The sequence below is a fragment of the Panthera onca genome, chromosome F2 (genome assembly GCF_046562875.1).
Source record: "Panthera onca isolate mPanOnc1 chromosome F2, mPanOnc1 haplotype 2, whole genome shotgun sequence".
NCBI lineage: Eukaryota > Metazoa > Chordata > Mammalia > Carnivora > Felidae > Panthera > Panthera onca.
The window spans coordinates 46,951,995-46,969,722 of record NC_138356.1 but is presented as its reverse complement, the minus strand read 5'-3'; the positions used below and the strand labels follow the sequence as shown (position 1 = coordinate 46,969,722).

The 17,728-nt window shown below is 41.8% G+C and overlaps 1 protein-coding gene across 1 annotated transcript; it reads left to right on the top strand.

Annotated features, from left to right (window-relative positions):
* The first annotated feature begins 865 nt into the window (after positions 1-865).
* On the top strand, positions 866-16,676 carry PABPC1 (poly(A) binding protein cytoplasmic 1). Its single transcript, XM_060611023.3, has 16 exons — positions 866-1,255; positions 1,369-1,597; positions 4,678-4,871; positions 5,072-5,187; positions 7,312-7,451; positions 9,011-9,105; positions 9,421-9,558; positions 9,758-9,853; positions 12,008-12,280; positions 12,490-12,580; positions 13,198-13,308; positions 13,391-13,545; positions 14,080-14,164; positions 14,619-14,749; positions 15,297-15,390; positions 16,224-16,676. Exons 2-15 carry the CDS (start codon positions 1,405-1,407, stop codon positions 15,387-15,389), a joined length of 1,911 nt encoding a protein of 636 aa, XP_060467006.1. The 5' UTR covers positions 866-1,255; positions 1,369-1,404; the 3' UTR covers position 15,390; positions 16,224-16,676.
* The last annotated feature ends 1,052 nt before the right edge of the window (positions 16,677-17,728 follow it).

The window sequence follows — 17,728 nt, the reverse complement described above, 5'->3', positions numbered from 1 at the left end:
GAGGTGAGTCCAGGACTCGGAAACCAGGGGACGAGAAGCCCAAAGACCCCCCCCCCTCCCCCCCCCCCCCCCCCCCGCCTCTACTGGAAGCACCGCGGGGCGGCGACCGGGATCCAGCGCCAGGACGGTTGGGGGTCCCCGAGCGGGCGGCCAGGACCCGCGGCCAGTTGGGAGTCAGCGAGCGCCTCGGCCGTTGGGGACTCCAGCTCCCAGCAGGCACCGCTTCCGCGGCCGACGCGCGTGGCGGCGCTGCCCGCTGGGACTCGTAGTGCGGTCCGGGTAGGAGAAAGGGGAGCCAGCCCCGGCTCCTTTCACGCACGTTTCAGAAACTGGGTCTGGAAGGGGCCACGCCGGCCCACCTGCGTCCGGCGTCCCTCCGCGGCGGGGGCGAGCGGAAAAGGGCGGGCCACGGCGGGAAAGGCCCTGACGGCCGTGCACGTGGGGGGTGGTTAGCGCCTAGGAACCCGGAAGCCCCGCGCACCGCCCACCGCCGCAGTGACGGGTTAACGCTTCTCCGGGGTGGAGGTGGGGGCGGGTGTGTGGAAAGAGAGGCCGTCCCAACCCGACTCCTGTGAGAGCCGCTCGCGAGCCAGCCCTCCCCTCCCCCGCGAACCCTACGCAGCACAGGCCCCGCCCCTCGGCCGCGGCGCGTGCGCAGAAGCCCCGCCCCTCCGCCCCAGCCCCACCCCCACACCCGCAGCAGCCGCCGCCGCCACCTCTCCCTTCCTCTCTGCTCTTTCCTCCTCCTGTTTTCTTTTCCCTCCTCCCCCTCGCCTCCTTTTCTCCTCCTCCTCCGGCGCTGACGCTCGCGTAGGGCCCTGGCGTCAGACGCGCGGGGGCGGGGCGAGTGCGGCGGGGGGTATAAGTAGAGGGTGCAGGAGGCGGTGCTTCCCCTTCTCCCCGGCGGTTAGTGCTGAGAGTGCGGAGTGTGTGCTCCGGGCTCGGAACACACATTTATTATTAAAAAAACCCAAAAAAAATCTAAAAAAATCTTTTAAAAAACCCAAAAAAAATTAACAAAAAATCCGCGTCTCCCCCGCCGGAGACTTTTATTTTTTTTTCTTCCTCTTTTATAAAATAACCCGGTGAAGCAGCCGAGACCGACCCGCCCGCCCGCGGCCCCGCAGCAGCTCCAAGAAGGAACCAAGAGACCGAGGCCTTCCCGCTGCCTGGACCCGACACCGCCACCCTCGCTCCTCAGCCGGCAGCCAGCAGCCAGCAGCCAGCGGCAGCCGATCGACCCCGTTCTGCGGCCGTTGAGTAGTTTTCGATTCCGGTTGATTTTTGTCCCTCTGCGCTTGCCCCCGCTCCCCTCCCCCCGGCTCCGGCCCCCGGCCCCAGCACTCGCTCTCCTCCTCTCACGGAAAGGTCGCGGCCTGTGGCCCTGCGGGCAGCCGTGCCGAGATGAACCCCAGCGCCCCCAGCTACCCCATGGCCTCGCTCTACGTGGGGGACCTACACCCCGACGTGACCGAGGCGATGCTCTACGAGAAGTTCAGCCCGGCCGGGCCCATCCTCTCCATCCGGGTCTGCAGGGACATGATCACCCGCCGCTCCTTGGGCTACGCGTATGTGAACTTCCAGCAGCCGGCGGACGGTGAGAGCCGGGCCCGGCGGGCGGGCGGGCGGCCATGAGGCGCAGGCGGCGGCGGGCTGGCTAGGCCGACGGGCCCGGGGGAGGGGGGCGGGAGGGCATGTCAGCCCCCCACGGCCGGCGGGGAGAGGCTCGGGCGCCGGGACCCCCGCTCCCGGTGCCCGCGGGGACCCGCGCTGCCGGCAGCCGCACGCCTGGCCACTTCCTCCTTTGCGACCATTTTCTCGGCCTCAGCCGCTCTCAAACTTTAGGGTGATGACGCGCCGGGAGGTTGGGTGAGATTGGGTTCTTCCATCGCGCTCCCGCCAGTAGCTGCGGGATTCTGGGGCGTCGGGAGTCGAGTCCCCTTCTCCGGTAATAGGTGAAGGCGCTCCCACCACCCGGGCTCTTGCCGGCGCCCCAGGACCCGCAGGAAGTGCGATTCGGTGCTCGAAAAATACCACGTGTTGAACCCTGTAACCTCACAGGCCCGAGGCCTGTTTCTGCTACTGGCCCAATCGCCTGGGGGAGCCACAGGGCCTTAGAATAAAGTTAATTTGGTGATGTGGTGGTCCTTGGGTTTCTGAATCCGTTCTTAATCACTTGTCAGTGACCGGTGGCTCTAGAGATGTAAATTACCAGATGTAAATTACCAGATGAGACACGCGTTTGGGGGTTTCCCCGAGTTCAAGCATTTCTCACTCTAATACGAACAGCAGAATGGTAGAAGCAGAGGTTGCGGAGTATGGCCCTTTTGAAATCAACTGCTCAAGCAGTGTGGGTCATTTTGAATGTTTTATCCAAATTAGTTTCATAATAGTAATTTGTTCAGAATGTTTTTTCCTTCCTGTGCTTTTGAGAGGTTTTCCTTAAAACGTTTTCACCAATTTTGGCTGTGAACTGTTTACTTACAAGTGTAGTGTGGACTGGACCATTATACTTAGTAGCATTCAGGTAGTAAAGGTTTGTTTTTTAAAGTGGTCCAGAGCATCCGTACATTATGGGAAATGGCACAAAATAACAGATGAGAATAAGATTGAAATTCATGGAGAGAAATGTGGCTAACCTTGTATTTTTATTTTGAAGTTAAACCATTCACAAAAACAATTTGGCAAACCGATAAGATGATGTGGCGTGGTGATGAGTTACCAGGATTTTCTTTCGTATCTGGATGTATGACTTCTAAAAGTTGACTTCTAAAAGTCAGCTTCAGTTGACTTTATGGCCCAATTTGTTTTCCCCAAGCTGCTTGGATACATGTTAAGTAATACAAATTACAGGGAGTTGGCTTCTAAATTTTTATTTTATTCACTCAGAACTGAAGTTACTTAACGATCAGCTGTTTACCAAGTGAAGGTAATAGCGAGATTTGAGGTAGGCATATTATGGAGTGACCCAGAGCCAGAAGTTGTAAAACTGCACTGCAGCTTTCCTGCCCTTTGGCTCTGTAAGCAGGAGCTCCAAATACCCCTCCATAACAATTCTTCCCAACCCTGGACAAGGTTTGCCACTGAATGAAAGATAAAAATTAGGGGAAATAACTTTGGGGCAGGTAATCACAATTTAGAGTCGATAGAGAAAACTTGAACAAACCCTAAAGACCGTAAAATGTAAGTTTTGGAAATGGCCGTTACTCGGTCTCAGTTTAACAATTTTAAAACAAAAAGACCCACTTTTTAGAATTTCTTGTGATTTGAAAAGTTGAACTTCAGGTTACCATGGTTACAGTACACTGCCTGTATTCTCAGTCTATTCCATAGACCAGTACCGTAACTGCTCAAAAGAAAATAGCATTTTTTTCATCTCCCATTTATTTAGTTTCAGTACAAATTACCGTCTTTCTAGTTATTCCAGTGGTTTTCTCTTTCTTTTCCTATTTACTGCAACACTGATGAACTTGTCGAATAGCTTCCAAAAGTGACCAGTTTCCAATTTAACAGGAAGAGGTGACTCATTCGAAAGACGCTCAAGCAAAGTCAGCTAAAAAACTAGGGGAGCTGAGTAGGTGTGGTCAATTGATAATGAGCTGACAGCTGATTGTCACTATCTTCTAGAAACTGGAGCTTTCATTTATAAAAAGAAGTGGCCGGAAAATTTGTCCTCTCAATAATTTTACAGTTACATTGGCATGGAATTTGTAGAAACTGGTGTTTCAGGACTTCAGATGGACTATGTTTTTTCCTTTAGGACTAATTTTTTTTTTTTTTACTTAGAATACATTTTTCCATGGAAAGTCTCGATAAGTCCTTCATGGTAGAGGTGGACATAATTCAGTCCTTCAAAGACCCTGAGATCATAGGGTAGATTTTGAAATATTCTAGCACTATCTAGGAATAATGGATTAAATGATTAGTAAATAAATCGGTGACTAAAGAAAGAATTGGTTTTATGTGTCAAAGTGTTAGTGAATTGTGAATATTGTAGACCTGGTATTTCAAAAATTCTGTATTCAGTATAGAGCTAAGTATGCCCAACATCGGATTAGTTTTTGAAAGATGGATTCAAATCTGGATCTGAATGGATGTAGCTTTTTTTTTTTAATATGGCAATAGGAGGTTGGGCCGTGATTTCCTGAAATCACACCTACCCCCCCCCCCCATCCAGGAATTTTTTTTTTTTTTTTTTTTTTGATGGACTAATTTTTATATAATATTGGCTGTGGTAAGCAATGAAAAGATTGATTTTGACAATAAGGGAAGGCATTGAAATGCTTGAAAATCTAGAAACTGTTGAGTCTGGATAATTTATAATTGCCTAATATCTTTTATATTGCTTATTAAGTAGATTGTATGCGGAGGTATCCTGGTTTTATATTGAGTAGGAACAAAAAGGTGATTTTAAATTATGGCAGTTAAAAATTGTTTCAGAAATACCGTATTAGTGATAGGTCATCTATTAACATGGGAGATGGGAGATTTCCGATAATTCTTTTTTTTGCCTTATACAATTTAAATCTAGACCAGGGTGAGGTAAGGTCCAGCCATCCTGAAGTTTAAAGAAGTAGAGGCACTGCCCCCCCCCCCCCCCCACAATGATTTATATAATTTTTAGTAGCCTGAAAATGTTTCGAAGTAATATTCACTCTGAACATGTCTTTCCTGCAGCGGAGCGTGCTTTGGACACCATGAATTTTGATGTTATAAAGGGCAAGCCAGTACGCATCATGTGGTCTCAGCGTGATCCATCACTTCGCAAAAGTGGAGTGGGCAACATATTCATTAAAAATTTGGACAAATCCATTGATAATAAAGCACTGTATGATACATTTTCTGCTTTTGGTAACATCCTTTCATGTAAGGTAAGCCAAACTGACAGGTAAACATTTACAGTGTTTTAGCTTCTTGTAGTTTATTCCTTAAAAGAGCAACCATACTACATAGGTAGCTTTATTTCCCAAATAACCCAGGCTAGGAGGCTGACAAGTTCTCTCTGAACACTGGGGAAAAAAATGCTAAATCAATAGCAAGTAATGAAAAATTGGTATCCGTTTTTCCCTAGGTGGTTTGTGATGAAAATGGTTCCAAAGGTTATGGATTTGTACATTTTGAGACACAGGAAGCAGCTGAAAGAGCTATTGAAAAAATGAATGGGATGCTTCTAAATGATCGCAAAGTGTAAGTATAAATAGTTAATCATATTTCAAATCCGTTTTTAATAGTTCAATTCATCTTACAAGTTAGTATATTTGTGTTCTTAAAGAGCTAGAGCTGGAGTGAAAGTTAATAAACCACATCTTGGTAGGTTTTGTAATTGTCTTTTTTGATTTGTTGTAACATACAAATAACGGTGAATTAATGTGATTGGTCAGCATTCAAGCCAAAAAGAAAATGAAGATAGGTATACTGAGATAAGAGACTTTTTCAGAATAAGTGCATAGTTAAAAAACTAGGAATCCAAATAGAAACTTAATCATAATTCCTGAGGTGATCATTGACCCATTTTACATTTGAGGAAACTGAGGCTGAAATAATTTGCCTGTGTTAACCTGCTGGTTTGACAGATGAGCTGGGATACAAACCCAGTGGTCTAAATTCAGAGCTTAAGTTGGCTCTTTACTTGGCCTTACTACTACAATTTATTGATGAAATTTAAGGGTTTGGGTTTTGGGGGGCTTTTTGGTTTGTTTTTTTAACCTTGTGACCCCCCCCACCCATTTAAAGATAAAGTGGAATTAAACCAGAAATCTTCATAACTAATCATTCCTGAAAATAAACTTGTTTATTTAAAAAGTTGCTAACTTTTTATACAATGGCACTGATAAAACCTCTGAGACTATTTTTGCTGCAGGTTAAAATTGCAGATTTTGTGAGCCCAAAGAAATTACATCTTAAATTTTTTATCCTCAACGCCAGTCAATTATGTTTAATTATCCAGGCAAATTCAACTGTAAGGCCATACTGTAAATGATCTGAGTTCATGTTGCTGTGTAAACTGCAGTGATAGCATGCATATTGGGTCTGGTTGTTCTTAGAACACCTTAAACTGCATCACTCTTAAAATGTGGTCACCTCGTCAAGTGGTATGGTCAGTCTGTACGTGAAGGGATCATGCACGTGATGCACATGGTGTTACCTATTTGAATTTTGTGTCCCTGCATGATTAAGGAAAGACTTCGTAAGGTATAAAGAACCCATGTAAGTCTAAGAAACCAGCAGTTGCTCGATATGAACAATTTACAAAGGCTAAGTCTTAGAAGTAGCGCATCATTATTTATTTTTGAATAAGAACATCTTTGAATGAGAGAAATATTTAGCATCATTAGTATTAGACGATAAAAATCTTACAGTTTGTCCACATGCTTGGGGTGGGAAGAAGAATGTCCAGCATCGGTGGGGGTCTAGATTACATAATTTATTGCTCTTTTGAGTGTGAAGTAATCCTTTTGGAAAACCGTTTGTGTATGTAAACTTAAGGTCACTTATAGGCTTTTTGAACTACTGCGATTGCTGCAAATCTATCCTAAGAAATAACAGAAAGGCTCATTAAGTTCCAGCATTATTTACAAAAGCAGAAAGTTGTGATGTCCGCAGTGGAGTATTATGCTCCTGTTGGGAGTGTTTGTAAAACTGATAGCATGGAGAAGCACTGCCGAATGAGTGGGGTGGGGAAGGTTAAGGAACAAAGTCACAGGTGTGTCCATTAAAACAAAAGGACTTAGGGACTAAGTCAGTCATGATTTGGGTGGTATTAATGGGAGATGGCTTTTTACTTTGGTGTCTATTACAATATTCTTTAAGGACATGCCCTACTTTTAGGGAAAACTAAAATTTTAAGACATTTAGTCGATAATGCTGCAAAGAAAATTTGCGAAGGTGTTAGGTGTTAAGAGTACAAAATTCAGAAGTATAAATTTTCCATTTTAGGAGATTACAAAAAACGCGCAGGGGCCACTTGGAAATAGCATTGACGAAAGGTTTTAGGGCTTTTCCTTGGTGTGGTGCATGTGTTACCCCCCACTCCTTTATATTGCTAGGCATGATCTCCTTAACCCTGGGTTAGCTAGAAGGAAGGGAGAGGAGTGTGTGTGAAGAAAAATGCTTCCTTTTTTATTGTAGTTAAGAGGTTTGTTCTTTTATGCTTCCATTTTTTTTCACTTAAGGCACTTCTTGTTTTATCGTGTGCTCTTTATTAGAGATTCTGAAATTATCAGTAACAATTACAAAATCAACCATCAGGCTTAATTAATCTGAACTTAATAAAATAGAACCTAATTTTATAGTCCTTACATATTTTATTAGATTTGTTGGACGATTTAAGTCTCGTAAAGAACGAGAAGCAGAACTCGGAGCTAGGGCAAAAGAGTTCACCAATGTTTACATCAAGAATTTTGGAGAAGATATGGATGATGAGCGCCTTAAGGATCTCTTTGGCAAGTTTGGTAATGTGTCTGAATTAAATTTTTACACTCAAAGTTCTGAGTAATTGCTCAACATTAGTTTTGGCTAATACTTTATACTAAAGTAAATGAAATGAAACTTAATATGGTACTTAAAAATAACTGTCATTATGTGGATCAAACTACTGATAGTCCATTATACTACAAAGTAGTATATAAATAAAGGTTAATAGTGTTGTTATTAGCGCAGTAAGGTGTGACTGCATAATTGGAACAGAGTTTAAAAGGTTATGCTACAGTAAGAAGTTGTGCTGGATTTATGCACGTACAGATCCCATCTCATCAGAGGCATGCACACGACACAGCCAACTTAGGTCAGAATGCAGTCCTTAGTTAGGGGACAGGAAAGCTGGCCAGCTTTAGGGTATTTGGCCAGTCTTAAAAGCCTCGTGTTTGAGCAATTTGAAACCATGACATTCAAAGACAAAGCCAGAGATCCTGATTTTCCCGTGATATCTCCTTGGGATGGCCTTCTGAATCCATGGGATCTTAAACTGTTTGTTCCTCGCATTTCAAAATTAACTTCATTAAATTTTAAGTCAGCGAAGTGTAACCAGCCTCACTTTAGATAGTTGTGTGACCGATCAGAGGATGGACTTTAAATTGAATGCTTTTGCAGGTGATTTGCTTTTCCTTATCATTTGTTGAACTTCTTAAATAGGTGGCTTTTTTTTTTGAGCACCTCAAATGATACAGAATTAGGAAATGTAATTTTTTATTGCCGATCTAGCATGCCACATTGAACCCACTGCTCCTTTGAGCAAAAAACTTGTCCTTTTGCACAAAGGTAAATTGTGTCTTGCATCTTTAAATTCTCTTTAGTGAATGGTTTTGTATGTTTCATCTGTCGTTTTTAATTAGAAGCTGTTTCTTAAGTTGGATATTATTAACCAGTTATGCCAAATTAATGTGAGGTGACCACCAATACGTAAATTTGTCGAATAATTTTCTTGGCTATTTCTCAAAGCAGAGATTGGAAGTACAGCATTAGGACCAGAGGTACCTTAAAGGAAACAATCTACCTGTGCCCGTAGCTGTTCCATATTCTCTGTAATCAGATGAGATTTTAAACCTTTTTTTGGCCCCATCTCCCAGGCTGAGATAACACCCACCTCAGTTAAGTGTCTTTCACTTGGGCGGACGGGGGCCATGTGTCATCAAAAATGTGCCACCTTCTCCCAAGTGATTTCTGTCTTTCCAAAGGTTCCTGTATTCCCTCCACTCCCAGTTGAAAGTCAAGTGGGCCAAGGGTTGAGAAAAACCAATTGTTGGCTTAAAAAAAAAAACCAAAAACAAATCTGTTTTGAACAAAATAAAATCTCTCTCATTTACAATTGCCTAAAACGTAACCTCCTTAAATGGAAGGAGGAATGAGTGTTTCAGGGAATAGAGTACTTAGCTTTTTAGTACAAATAAAAGGTCTTTGAAGAGACTTTTTTTTTTTTAATTTTTATTTTTTTCATGGCTTTGTTTTTGTGTGTTGAAATTTGAAATGTATAAATGTGTGAAATACCTTTGAATCATCTAAAAACTTTTTTTAGGACCTGCCTTAAGTGTGAAAGTAATGACTGATGAAAGTGGAAAATCCAAAGGTTTTGGATTTGTAAGCTTCGAAAGGCATGAAGATGCACAGAAAGTAAGACTCAAATAATACTAACTAACGACAGTGTGGGTTTCCCGTATTTTGTAGTAAGAAGGGAGATGACACATTTCCTTGCTCTGCTGCTGAAGTTTACATGCGTTCTGGTGGCTATTTTACATGTATTGTTTTCAGTTACTTGGATTTGATTAGTTTTGAGGGTATAAATTGGGAACTGATATTTCCCCAAACAAAACTTAGTTTTTGTGACAGATCCACCTTTAGCTTTCATAACCTAACATTTTCCGTATTGTTAAAGAACTTCTTTCTCCGTTGCAAGTTAGTAATTAAAGTTTTTGTGATTTCTGTAAGGCTGTGGATGAGATGAACGGGAAGGAGCTCAATGGAAAACAAATTTATGTTGGTCGAGCTCAGAAAAAAGTGGAACGGCAGACGGAACTTAAGCGCAAATTTGAACAGATGAAGCAAGATAGGATCACCAGATACCAGGTTCATTTTTAATTGACAAGCAAAATAAGACAGGGATGAGCAAACCTAGTTTACGTTCATGTCAGTTACTGCCAGGTAACTGGAGGGTTTGAGAGGGGGGAAGGGAGAAGAAACATGGGGTAAAATACTAGGAAGTGTGCTTCAGTACCACTGTGGTTTTCTTTTTTCTTTTCCTTCAGTTCTCTTTTCTTTTTTTTAGGGTGTTAACCTTTATGTGAAAAATCTTGATGATGGTATTGATGATGAACGTCTCCGGAAAGAGTTTTCTCCTTTTGGTACAATCACTAGTGCAAAGGTAAAGCATAGGGATACTTTTTTACCATTTAGGGAAAATCCATGCATGTGGATATGTATATATAAATTTCACATTAATACACCTACTGGAATTTTTGTCTTACTTTGTAAACGAATAGTCAAATAGGGGGTTTTTTTCTTCCAAAAAAAAAAACAGGCTTTCATTTTTCTGGAAATCAGGTTTGTCTCATTGCTTCAAAAATATATTCAAATTTGAAGTAGATGTAGCCTTGATGGTTTATTTTTTTGCAGGTGGTGAGTTCTGAATGCTTCCTGGGGAAGGCTACATTTGTTGACCATAGTTCATGATTGATCCTCACATAATTAATACACGTAGTTCTATATACTCTGTTCAACTCGTTATTTTCCTGGTTAAAGAAGGCAGTTTAGGGGCACCGGGACCTTTGTGGCTCAGTCGGTTAAGCGCCTGACTCTTGATTTCTGCTCGGGTTGAGCCCCCTCACCATGCTCCACACTGACAGCACGGAGCCTGCCTAGGACTCTCTCTGCCTTCCTCTGCATACATGCTTTCTCAGTCTCTATCTTTTTAAAAGCAATTTATTAGGAAACTATAATTGTTACGGGGAAATATGTATTCATTAACGTTTCATTCTGGGGAGTCCAGTTTCAAGCCCCCAAGCAGTAAAGATTGATGTACTTGAACTCAGAAATTAAGAATTACAGCAATATGTAATATGTGGTTTTAATCTAAATTCTGGGATTTTAAGAACCTCTGCTCCAGGTGTTTTTTTTCTGATGTCAGTGATCCAAGAATTCCTCTGTGTGTAAAGTTCTGTGCATCTGTATTTTGGGATGTAGGAGGAGTGTCAAAAACTTAGATTGGTTGTCTTTTGATTTAGAGAGAATTTTATGTCAGCTCTTTGTTTTATAGTGCAAATATTCTCTCCAGTCTTTCACTTACTTAGGACTTTGGGTTCTTTTGTCATCTTGTTTTCCCTATAGTTTACATTTTATGTTCAGAATCTGGCAATTTGATTTTTCAGTGTGACGTGAATTAAGAGTTGTGACTTAATTCTTCTCATTTCTCTCAATGTACCATGTATTGAATAACGCAAGGTCCATTTTTTCATTATTTTAAAATGTTAACCTTGACACACTAAATTCCCATAATTGCATGGGTAGGTTTCAGGATCTTGTTTTAGGTAGAATTGACATATATTAAGTACACAACATAATGACGATGTTTGTGTATGTTGTGAAACGGTCATAATAAATCTAGTTAATATTTGTCACTATACATAATTCTTTTTCCTCTTGTGATGAGAACTTTTGAGATCTACTCTCAGGAACTTTCAAATGTGTAACATAGAACTATTGACTGTAGTCCCCCATGCTGTACATTAATTGTATCCCCAGGACTTATTTTATAGCTGGGAGTTCATACTTTTTAAAACCTCTTCGTTTCATTTCCTCTACCCCCACCTCTCTGCTTCTAGCAACCATGAGCTCAGTTTTTTTGTTTGCTTGTTTCTTGGTGTTTTGCTTTTATTCCCCTTACGTGTGAGATCCTTGGACTGTGTTCCTACGCTACCCCATGCTGCTCAATGTAGTTGTAGAACGTGTTTATTGCTGGGCTAAGGAGGAGTTCTTTGCGTCTCCTCGTTGCTCCTTTAAATGATCTTTGCAGTGTTTGGAAGCTTCCTCCTAGCCAATATTTATGGCCCTTTTGGTCTTGAATATGAAATTTTTATTTGAAATTGTGAATTGGGGCTATTTCTAAGATTCAGCTGCTTCTCCACCCCACCCAAAGAATAGTAAAGCATGTTGTCCACTTGAATTGCTGAGTCAAATGTTAATGATGCTAGAGTTAAATTTAGCAGGCCCTGAATGTATTACTCAGATATTTAAACCTTAATATTTAAGGTCTAATACTTAATTGACTATCTAAAATCCTACCGCATTTGCTGGCCTACCTCCACCTCTTTACTTCCTGTTTTGTTTGGCTGAGGTGTACCACGGGTGTAGCTTGCCCTGAATATTTAGGTATTAAGGAAACATTGTAGAAAACAATGAAAGCATTAACAGTGTTTACTTGAATCAGTAGCTGTAATTGACAAGTTAGTAATGCTTTTTTCTTAGCGTCCTGTTCTATCCTTGAATTAACTTTTTCTTAAATCTTTTTGTCTTCTAATAGGTCATGATGGAGGGTGGTCGCAGCAAAGGGTTTGGTTTTGTATGTTTCTCCTCCCCAGAAGAAGCCACAAAAGCAGTTACAGAAATGAATGGTAGAATTGTGGCCACCAAGCCATTGTATGTAGCTTTAGCTCAGCGCAAAGAAGAGCGCCAGGCTCACCTCACTAACCAGTATATGCAGAGAATGGCAAGTGTCCGAGCTGTGCCCAACCCTGTAATCAACCCCTACCAGCCAGCACCTCCTTCAGGTTACTTCATGGCAGCTATCCCACAGGTAAGTTTCAGAAGAGAACAAAAACCTAATGCAGGTTTTCATATTTGGTCACGTTTAGTGTCTTTGCCCTAAATAAAGGCATGTGAATTAGGATTACGTTTGGAAAAAAAACGCTTAGAGCGTAAGGACTTGCTGTTTATTATAGAGTGTCGAGCTCGCTGCGTCCCTTGCTTGCTTCTTTACCGGACGCGTGTGTTTGCTTTCTGCAGACTCAGAACCGTGCTGCGTACTACCCTCCTAGCCAGATTGCTCAACTCAGACCAAGTCCTCGCTGGACTGCTCAGGGTGCCAGACCTCATCGTAAGCCTTTTCCTTTTAAGTATGGTTGTGAATTGTTTGGACTAAAAATGTGAGACAAATAAGCTGTTCTGTTTCAATGGTATATTGACTTTTTTTATAATTTAGGGTTATGGGTGTTCGTTTTGGGGATCCTAGCGCTTTTTGTTTCTTGTTTTTTTAAGCGAAATCCTAAAATGCCTCCCCCTTCCTGTCTTACGGAGGCAGTAAATTCTGTGCTGATTTGGTTTTCCTTTATGACAAGTTTGGGAATGGATCCAACTCTTAATTTCACATTTGGTTAGGCAGTAATTTTAAAAGACCTTGTTCCAATGTGCGAGGATCAGCGTCCTGGCATTTTGAGCCTTGCCCTGTGGACCAGGGCTGCATCGCAGGAGCACTTGGAACCAGGTTTGTGTATCACGTTCAGGTAGTAGTAAGTACTTATTCTTCCATGAATGAATTTTTTTATGGACTCATTCTCCGGGCAAGTGGCAGGTGAGAGACTATGCTTTAAAACACGGTAGTTCTGTTTAGTCATTTTTATCCTTTGGTTCAAACCTCAACTCTAAAACGTGAGTTTTTTAATGCTTTCGGTGAGTTTTTTCCCAGTTAACGTGTGTCTGTATCTTCGAATGCAGCATTCCAAAATATGCCCGGTGCTATCCGCCCAGCCGCTCCTAGACCACCATTTAGTACTATGAGACCAGCTTCTTCACAGGTTCCACGAGTCATGTCCACACAGCGTGTTGGTAAGTCGGAACACTTCCCGTAAAAATGGATTTCCGCTTTGAAAGCACGGTCAAAGTGCAGACCCGCATGTTCATTTTTTAGCTAACACGTCAACACAGACGATGGGTCCACGTCCTGCAGCTGCTGCCGCTGCAGCCACTCCTGCGGTCCGCACCGTTCCACAGTATAAGTACGCCGCCGGGGTCCGCAATCCGCAGCAGCATCTGAATGCACAGCCGCAAGTTACCATGCAGCAGGTGGGTCTTCGAGTTCTTCCCGAGAGGACCGGCCTTGGTTGCAGTTAAAGAAATAGGACAGCTGGATCATGAGAGCTTGAGGTGTCCAGAATGTCTTGTTAATTGGTGTCCCGTTAATTGGCCGTGTGAAAAAACGTCTTATTTGCCCTATACTGTGGGAGTTAGATAAGCATTCAGCATCCCTTATCCTGACCCACTTGTGTGGTTTGAGAGCTTTGTTAGGTATGGTCCTAAGGGAGAAAAGGCGAAATAAAGATTGGTCTGTGAGATTTGGCTCACCCCCTTTTTTCGACCCGGAGACAAAGATTGTCAACTGTCATTGAATGTAATAGAAACAGAGCTCAAAAGAATGTTCCAGGTAGAGAAGGAAGTATCCTGTGTGGTTATAATACTTGGGCTGTATTGCTGATTCACTCAGCCTCTCCTATTCATGTTTAGAATGCAGTCTTCATCATTTTGGGATTTTCTGGTGATCAGTGTTTTTATGTGCCATCACTTCTGTACTTTAAATTCGGAATTTTCCTGTTTTTCTAGCCTGCTGTCCATGTACAAGGTCAGGAGCCTTTGACTGCTTCCATGTTGGCATCTGCCCCTCCTCAAGAGCAAAAGCAAATGTTGGGTAAGTGCCTTTGTCCCACTTAGTCAGTGACAGAAAGACTGGCTAGAAAAGAGGAGGGAGATACTCAGAGACCTGCTTTGCACCTAAAAATGGCAGTGAAGGTGGTGGGATTGGTTTGACTTGGTGTGTCTACCAAACTTCTTGATAGCTTTCCAGGCTTTTAATTAAGTATTTGCTTTTGATGAATAGGATAATAGGGTATTATTACTTGCCATGGATCCCATGACATTTTTGGGACAGGGAATTTGAACTAAATGGAAAAAAAACTGAGCACACATTTAACAACTTAATTGCCTGGGGGTAGAGCTTGATCTGTTTGATAACAGTATCAAAATGGTGGGTTTGGGGTTAGCATTTATTTGCTGTATCCAGAAGTAAGGTTCTTCAACCTAGTTTTAATATTGGCAGATGGCTTTATTCTTCTGATGAAAGGAATTTATGTTTTTGTTCCTAGGTGAGCGGCTCTTTCCTCTAATTCAAGCCATGCACCCTACTCTTGCTGGTAAAATCACTGGCATGTTGTTGGAGATTGATAATTCAGAACTTCTTCATATGCTTGAGTCTCCAGAGTCTCTCCGTTCTAAAGTAATTTAAATTCATCATTTATCTAGCAGCTTCTTATACAGTGTATTCCAGGGCTTTTTATAGCAACTTGAACATTAATAATAAGTGCTTTATACAAGCCATGCACAGTTCTAAGTTTTATTACAAATGTAAATCCTGATAACCACCTGTGGTTCCGTTATCCCCATTTTTACTGTACGTGGGGAAACAGTTTGGAAATTTCGCCCTTTGTTCACACAGCTAGTCCATGGCAGAGCTTGGTTTCACGTCCAGCATCCATGCTCTCTTGGCTGTGCTGTTTTCTTAGTGAAGAAAGACACGTTTGCCAATGTTTCTCAACTTTGGGGGAGTTTTGGTGAGGAGAGCGTGAGAAGCGCAAGAGGGTTCATGATTCCAGGACGGTGGTGGATTGTAACCCCAAAGGATATGGACACGGTTGAAATGTGTTCTGGAAAGCAGTTCCTTCCACTTTCCTCTGAGGAAGAGTTTGGTTTGCCTTTGGACGTTTACGTGTTGTGAATTGGAACTTCTTCCAGTGACTCCTTCACAGAGCCAATTTGTTCTTTAGGTTGACGAAGCTGTAGCCGTACTACAAGCCCACCAAGCGAAAGAGGCTGCCCAGAAAGCAGTTAACAGTGCCACTGGTGTTCCAACTGTTTAAAGTGAGCATTACTCCCTGGGGAGTTTCATACGGATTTCCTTACCTCTTACCAGTTTGAGTAGGTTTTGAAACGTCGCAAAAATTTATTTTTACCAGTAATCCACACCTATTGCTGACTTTTTAAAGAGAAGTAGAAATAGAAACTAAAGGAGATTTTAGTTTACTTGTTAGCCTGGTATTGACTTGAATTTTTTCAAACACTGTCAGACAGTGTGTATTTGAATTACTGACTGAATGGGCTGGGCTTGCTGTGTACTTACTCGCAGAGGACTTTTCACAGCTTACACCTTTTCTTGAGTTGCAGCAAGGACAGTTGCCCCCGGCCTCTACTAGTGCCCTTCTTTACTTTAAGAAACAGGGTGATGTAGCTGTGTAGCCCAGACCGGAGATTGACGGACCTTTTCCTGTAAAGGACCAGAAAGGAAATATTTTAGGCCTCGTGGGCCATGTTGTCTGTTGCAGTTACTCTGTTAGGGTGTTAATGTGAAAGAGCTCGTAGACCTGATGTAAACAGATAGTTGCAGCTGTGTTCCAACAAGACTTTACAGAAACAGGCTGCACACTGAAGTTGGCCGTGGGCTTTCAATTTGCTGTTGACAGGTACCAGTAGTGGTTATCTTCTTTTGTTGCTGGTATTTGCCATTAGCATGCTGTGTACTTTAAATTTGCACAGCGCTACATTTGGTACATTTGCATACTGGAATAGAATCGCAATAACTAGCAGCTATTATCACTTTATGTAAGGATTGTTTACTTTTATTTTAGCAACTGGAATCATTAAATACTAGCTTGGCAAGTCTGATGATCATAATTTTTTTTTCCCTGCATTCACAGATTGATCAGGGACCACGAAAAGAAACTCGTGCTTCACCGAAGAAAAATATCTAAACATCGAAAAACTTAAACATTATGGAAAAAAAACATTGCAAAATAGAAAATAAATAAAAAAAGGAAAGGAAACTTTGAACCTTATGTACCGAGCAAATGCCAGGTCTAGCAAACATAATGCTAGTCCTAGATTACTTATTGATTTAAAAACAACAAAAAAAAAAAACCACAAAAAAATAGTAAAATATAAAAACAAATTAATGTTTTATAGACCCTGGGAAAAAGAATTTTCAGCAAAGTACAAAAATTTAAAGCATTCCTTTCTTTAATTTTGTAATTCTTTACTGTGGAATAGCTCAGAATGTCACTTCTGTTTTAAATAACAGAATTGATAACTGAGCAAGGAAACGTAATTTGGATTATAAAATTCTTGCTTTAATAAAAATTCCTTAAACAGTGCACAGTGGTGTTACGCTATTTTATTTCTTTGTAATTGGCAGAAGAACCTCTTCCGTGAAAAAGGTGCTGTTCAGTTCAAGGGTTATCCTAGTTTTACGAGAAAGAGCCAGAAGAATATCCCTAATGTGTTTTTACATTTCCATGTGAATTCTTGAGCCAACGTATGTCTGTCATTAAATGACGAACATTTTTTGAGATGATGCCAGTTTATGACTATTAAGGTGTCTAAGCTGGAAAGATAATTAGCTTAAACCCTCATTTATATGGTGTAAAACAGCAACGGCAGTGACAAAGTGAGGGTAACTTTTAAGCCTTAATCTCAAAAAGATCTTTGTTAAGTTGCTGATTGTGACTTCATGCCTTAGACTCTTGTCACCTAAAGTACTTGTGGAAAATCAGTATTTGGGGGTTCTACCTCTGGGGGATGGGTTTAGAAGATGGGGGCCAGGACCCCCGGTCAACCTGCATAAAAAAAGACCCTGGCAGTTTAAATACACTTTTGAGAATGGTCTAGTTTTAATCTCTATTCCATTCTCTACACATACTTCTGCCAAAGTTCGCTTTCTAAGTTGCACATCTGACGATCTGAATCTCAACACCAGCTCTTCGGGAGCAAATAAATGAATCCAAATAAAAACCATGGTTATGACAGTGTCTTTTGCATGATGAAGCTTTGAAGGCTTTTCACCTCAGCTGCTTTTGAAACTCGATACACACATTAACCCCTGCCTACTCCCATGGCGTAAATACATACACCCAGGAGGCATTCTCATTATTCTATTTTGCCTGACCATACACTTACCTCTAAGAGGCTGGATAGTTCATTTAGATTCTGAGTTGCCACGAAAGCTGTTTTCAAAGCTTTAGGAAGAGAGAAATACATACCTTTGTTAAATTTGAAAACAGAATGGTCAAGTTTTGAGATTTAAAAGAGCAGACTTTAGAGACACCTTAGAAGTTGTATCTATAAAAATCCCACACTTACCCATTCCAAAATCTAAAGTAGCAGATATTTGCATAGACCGTAGCTTTCTTTGTATATTGCGTAGTTG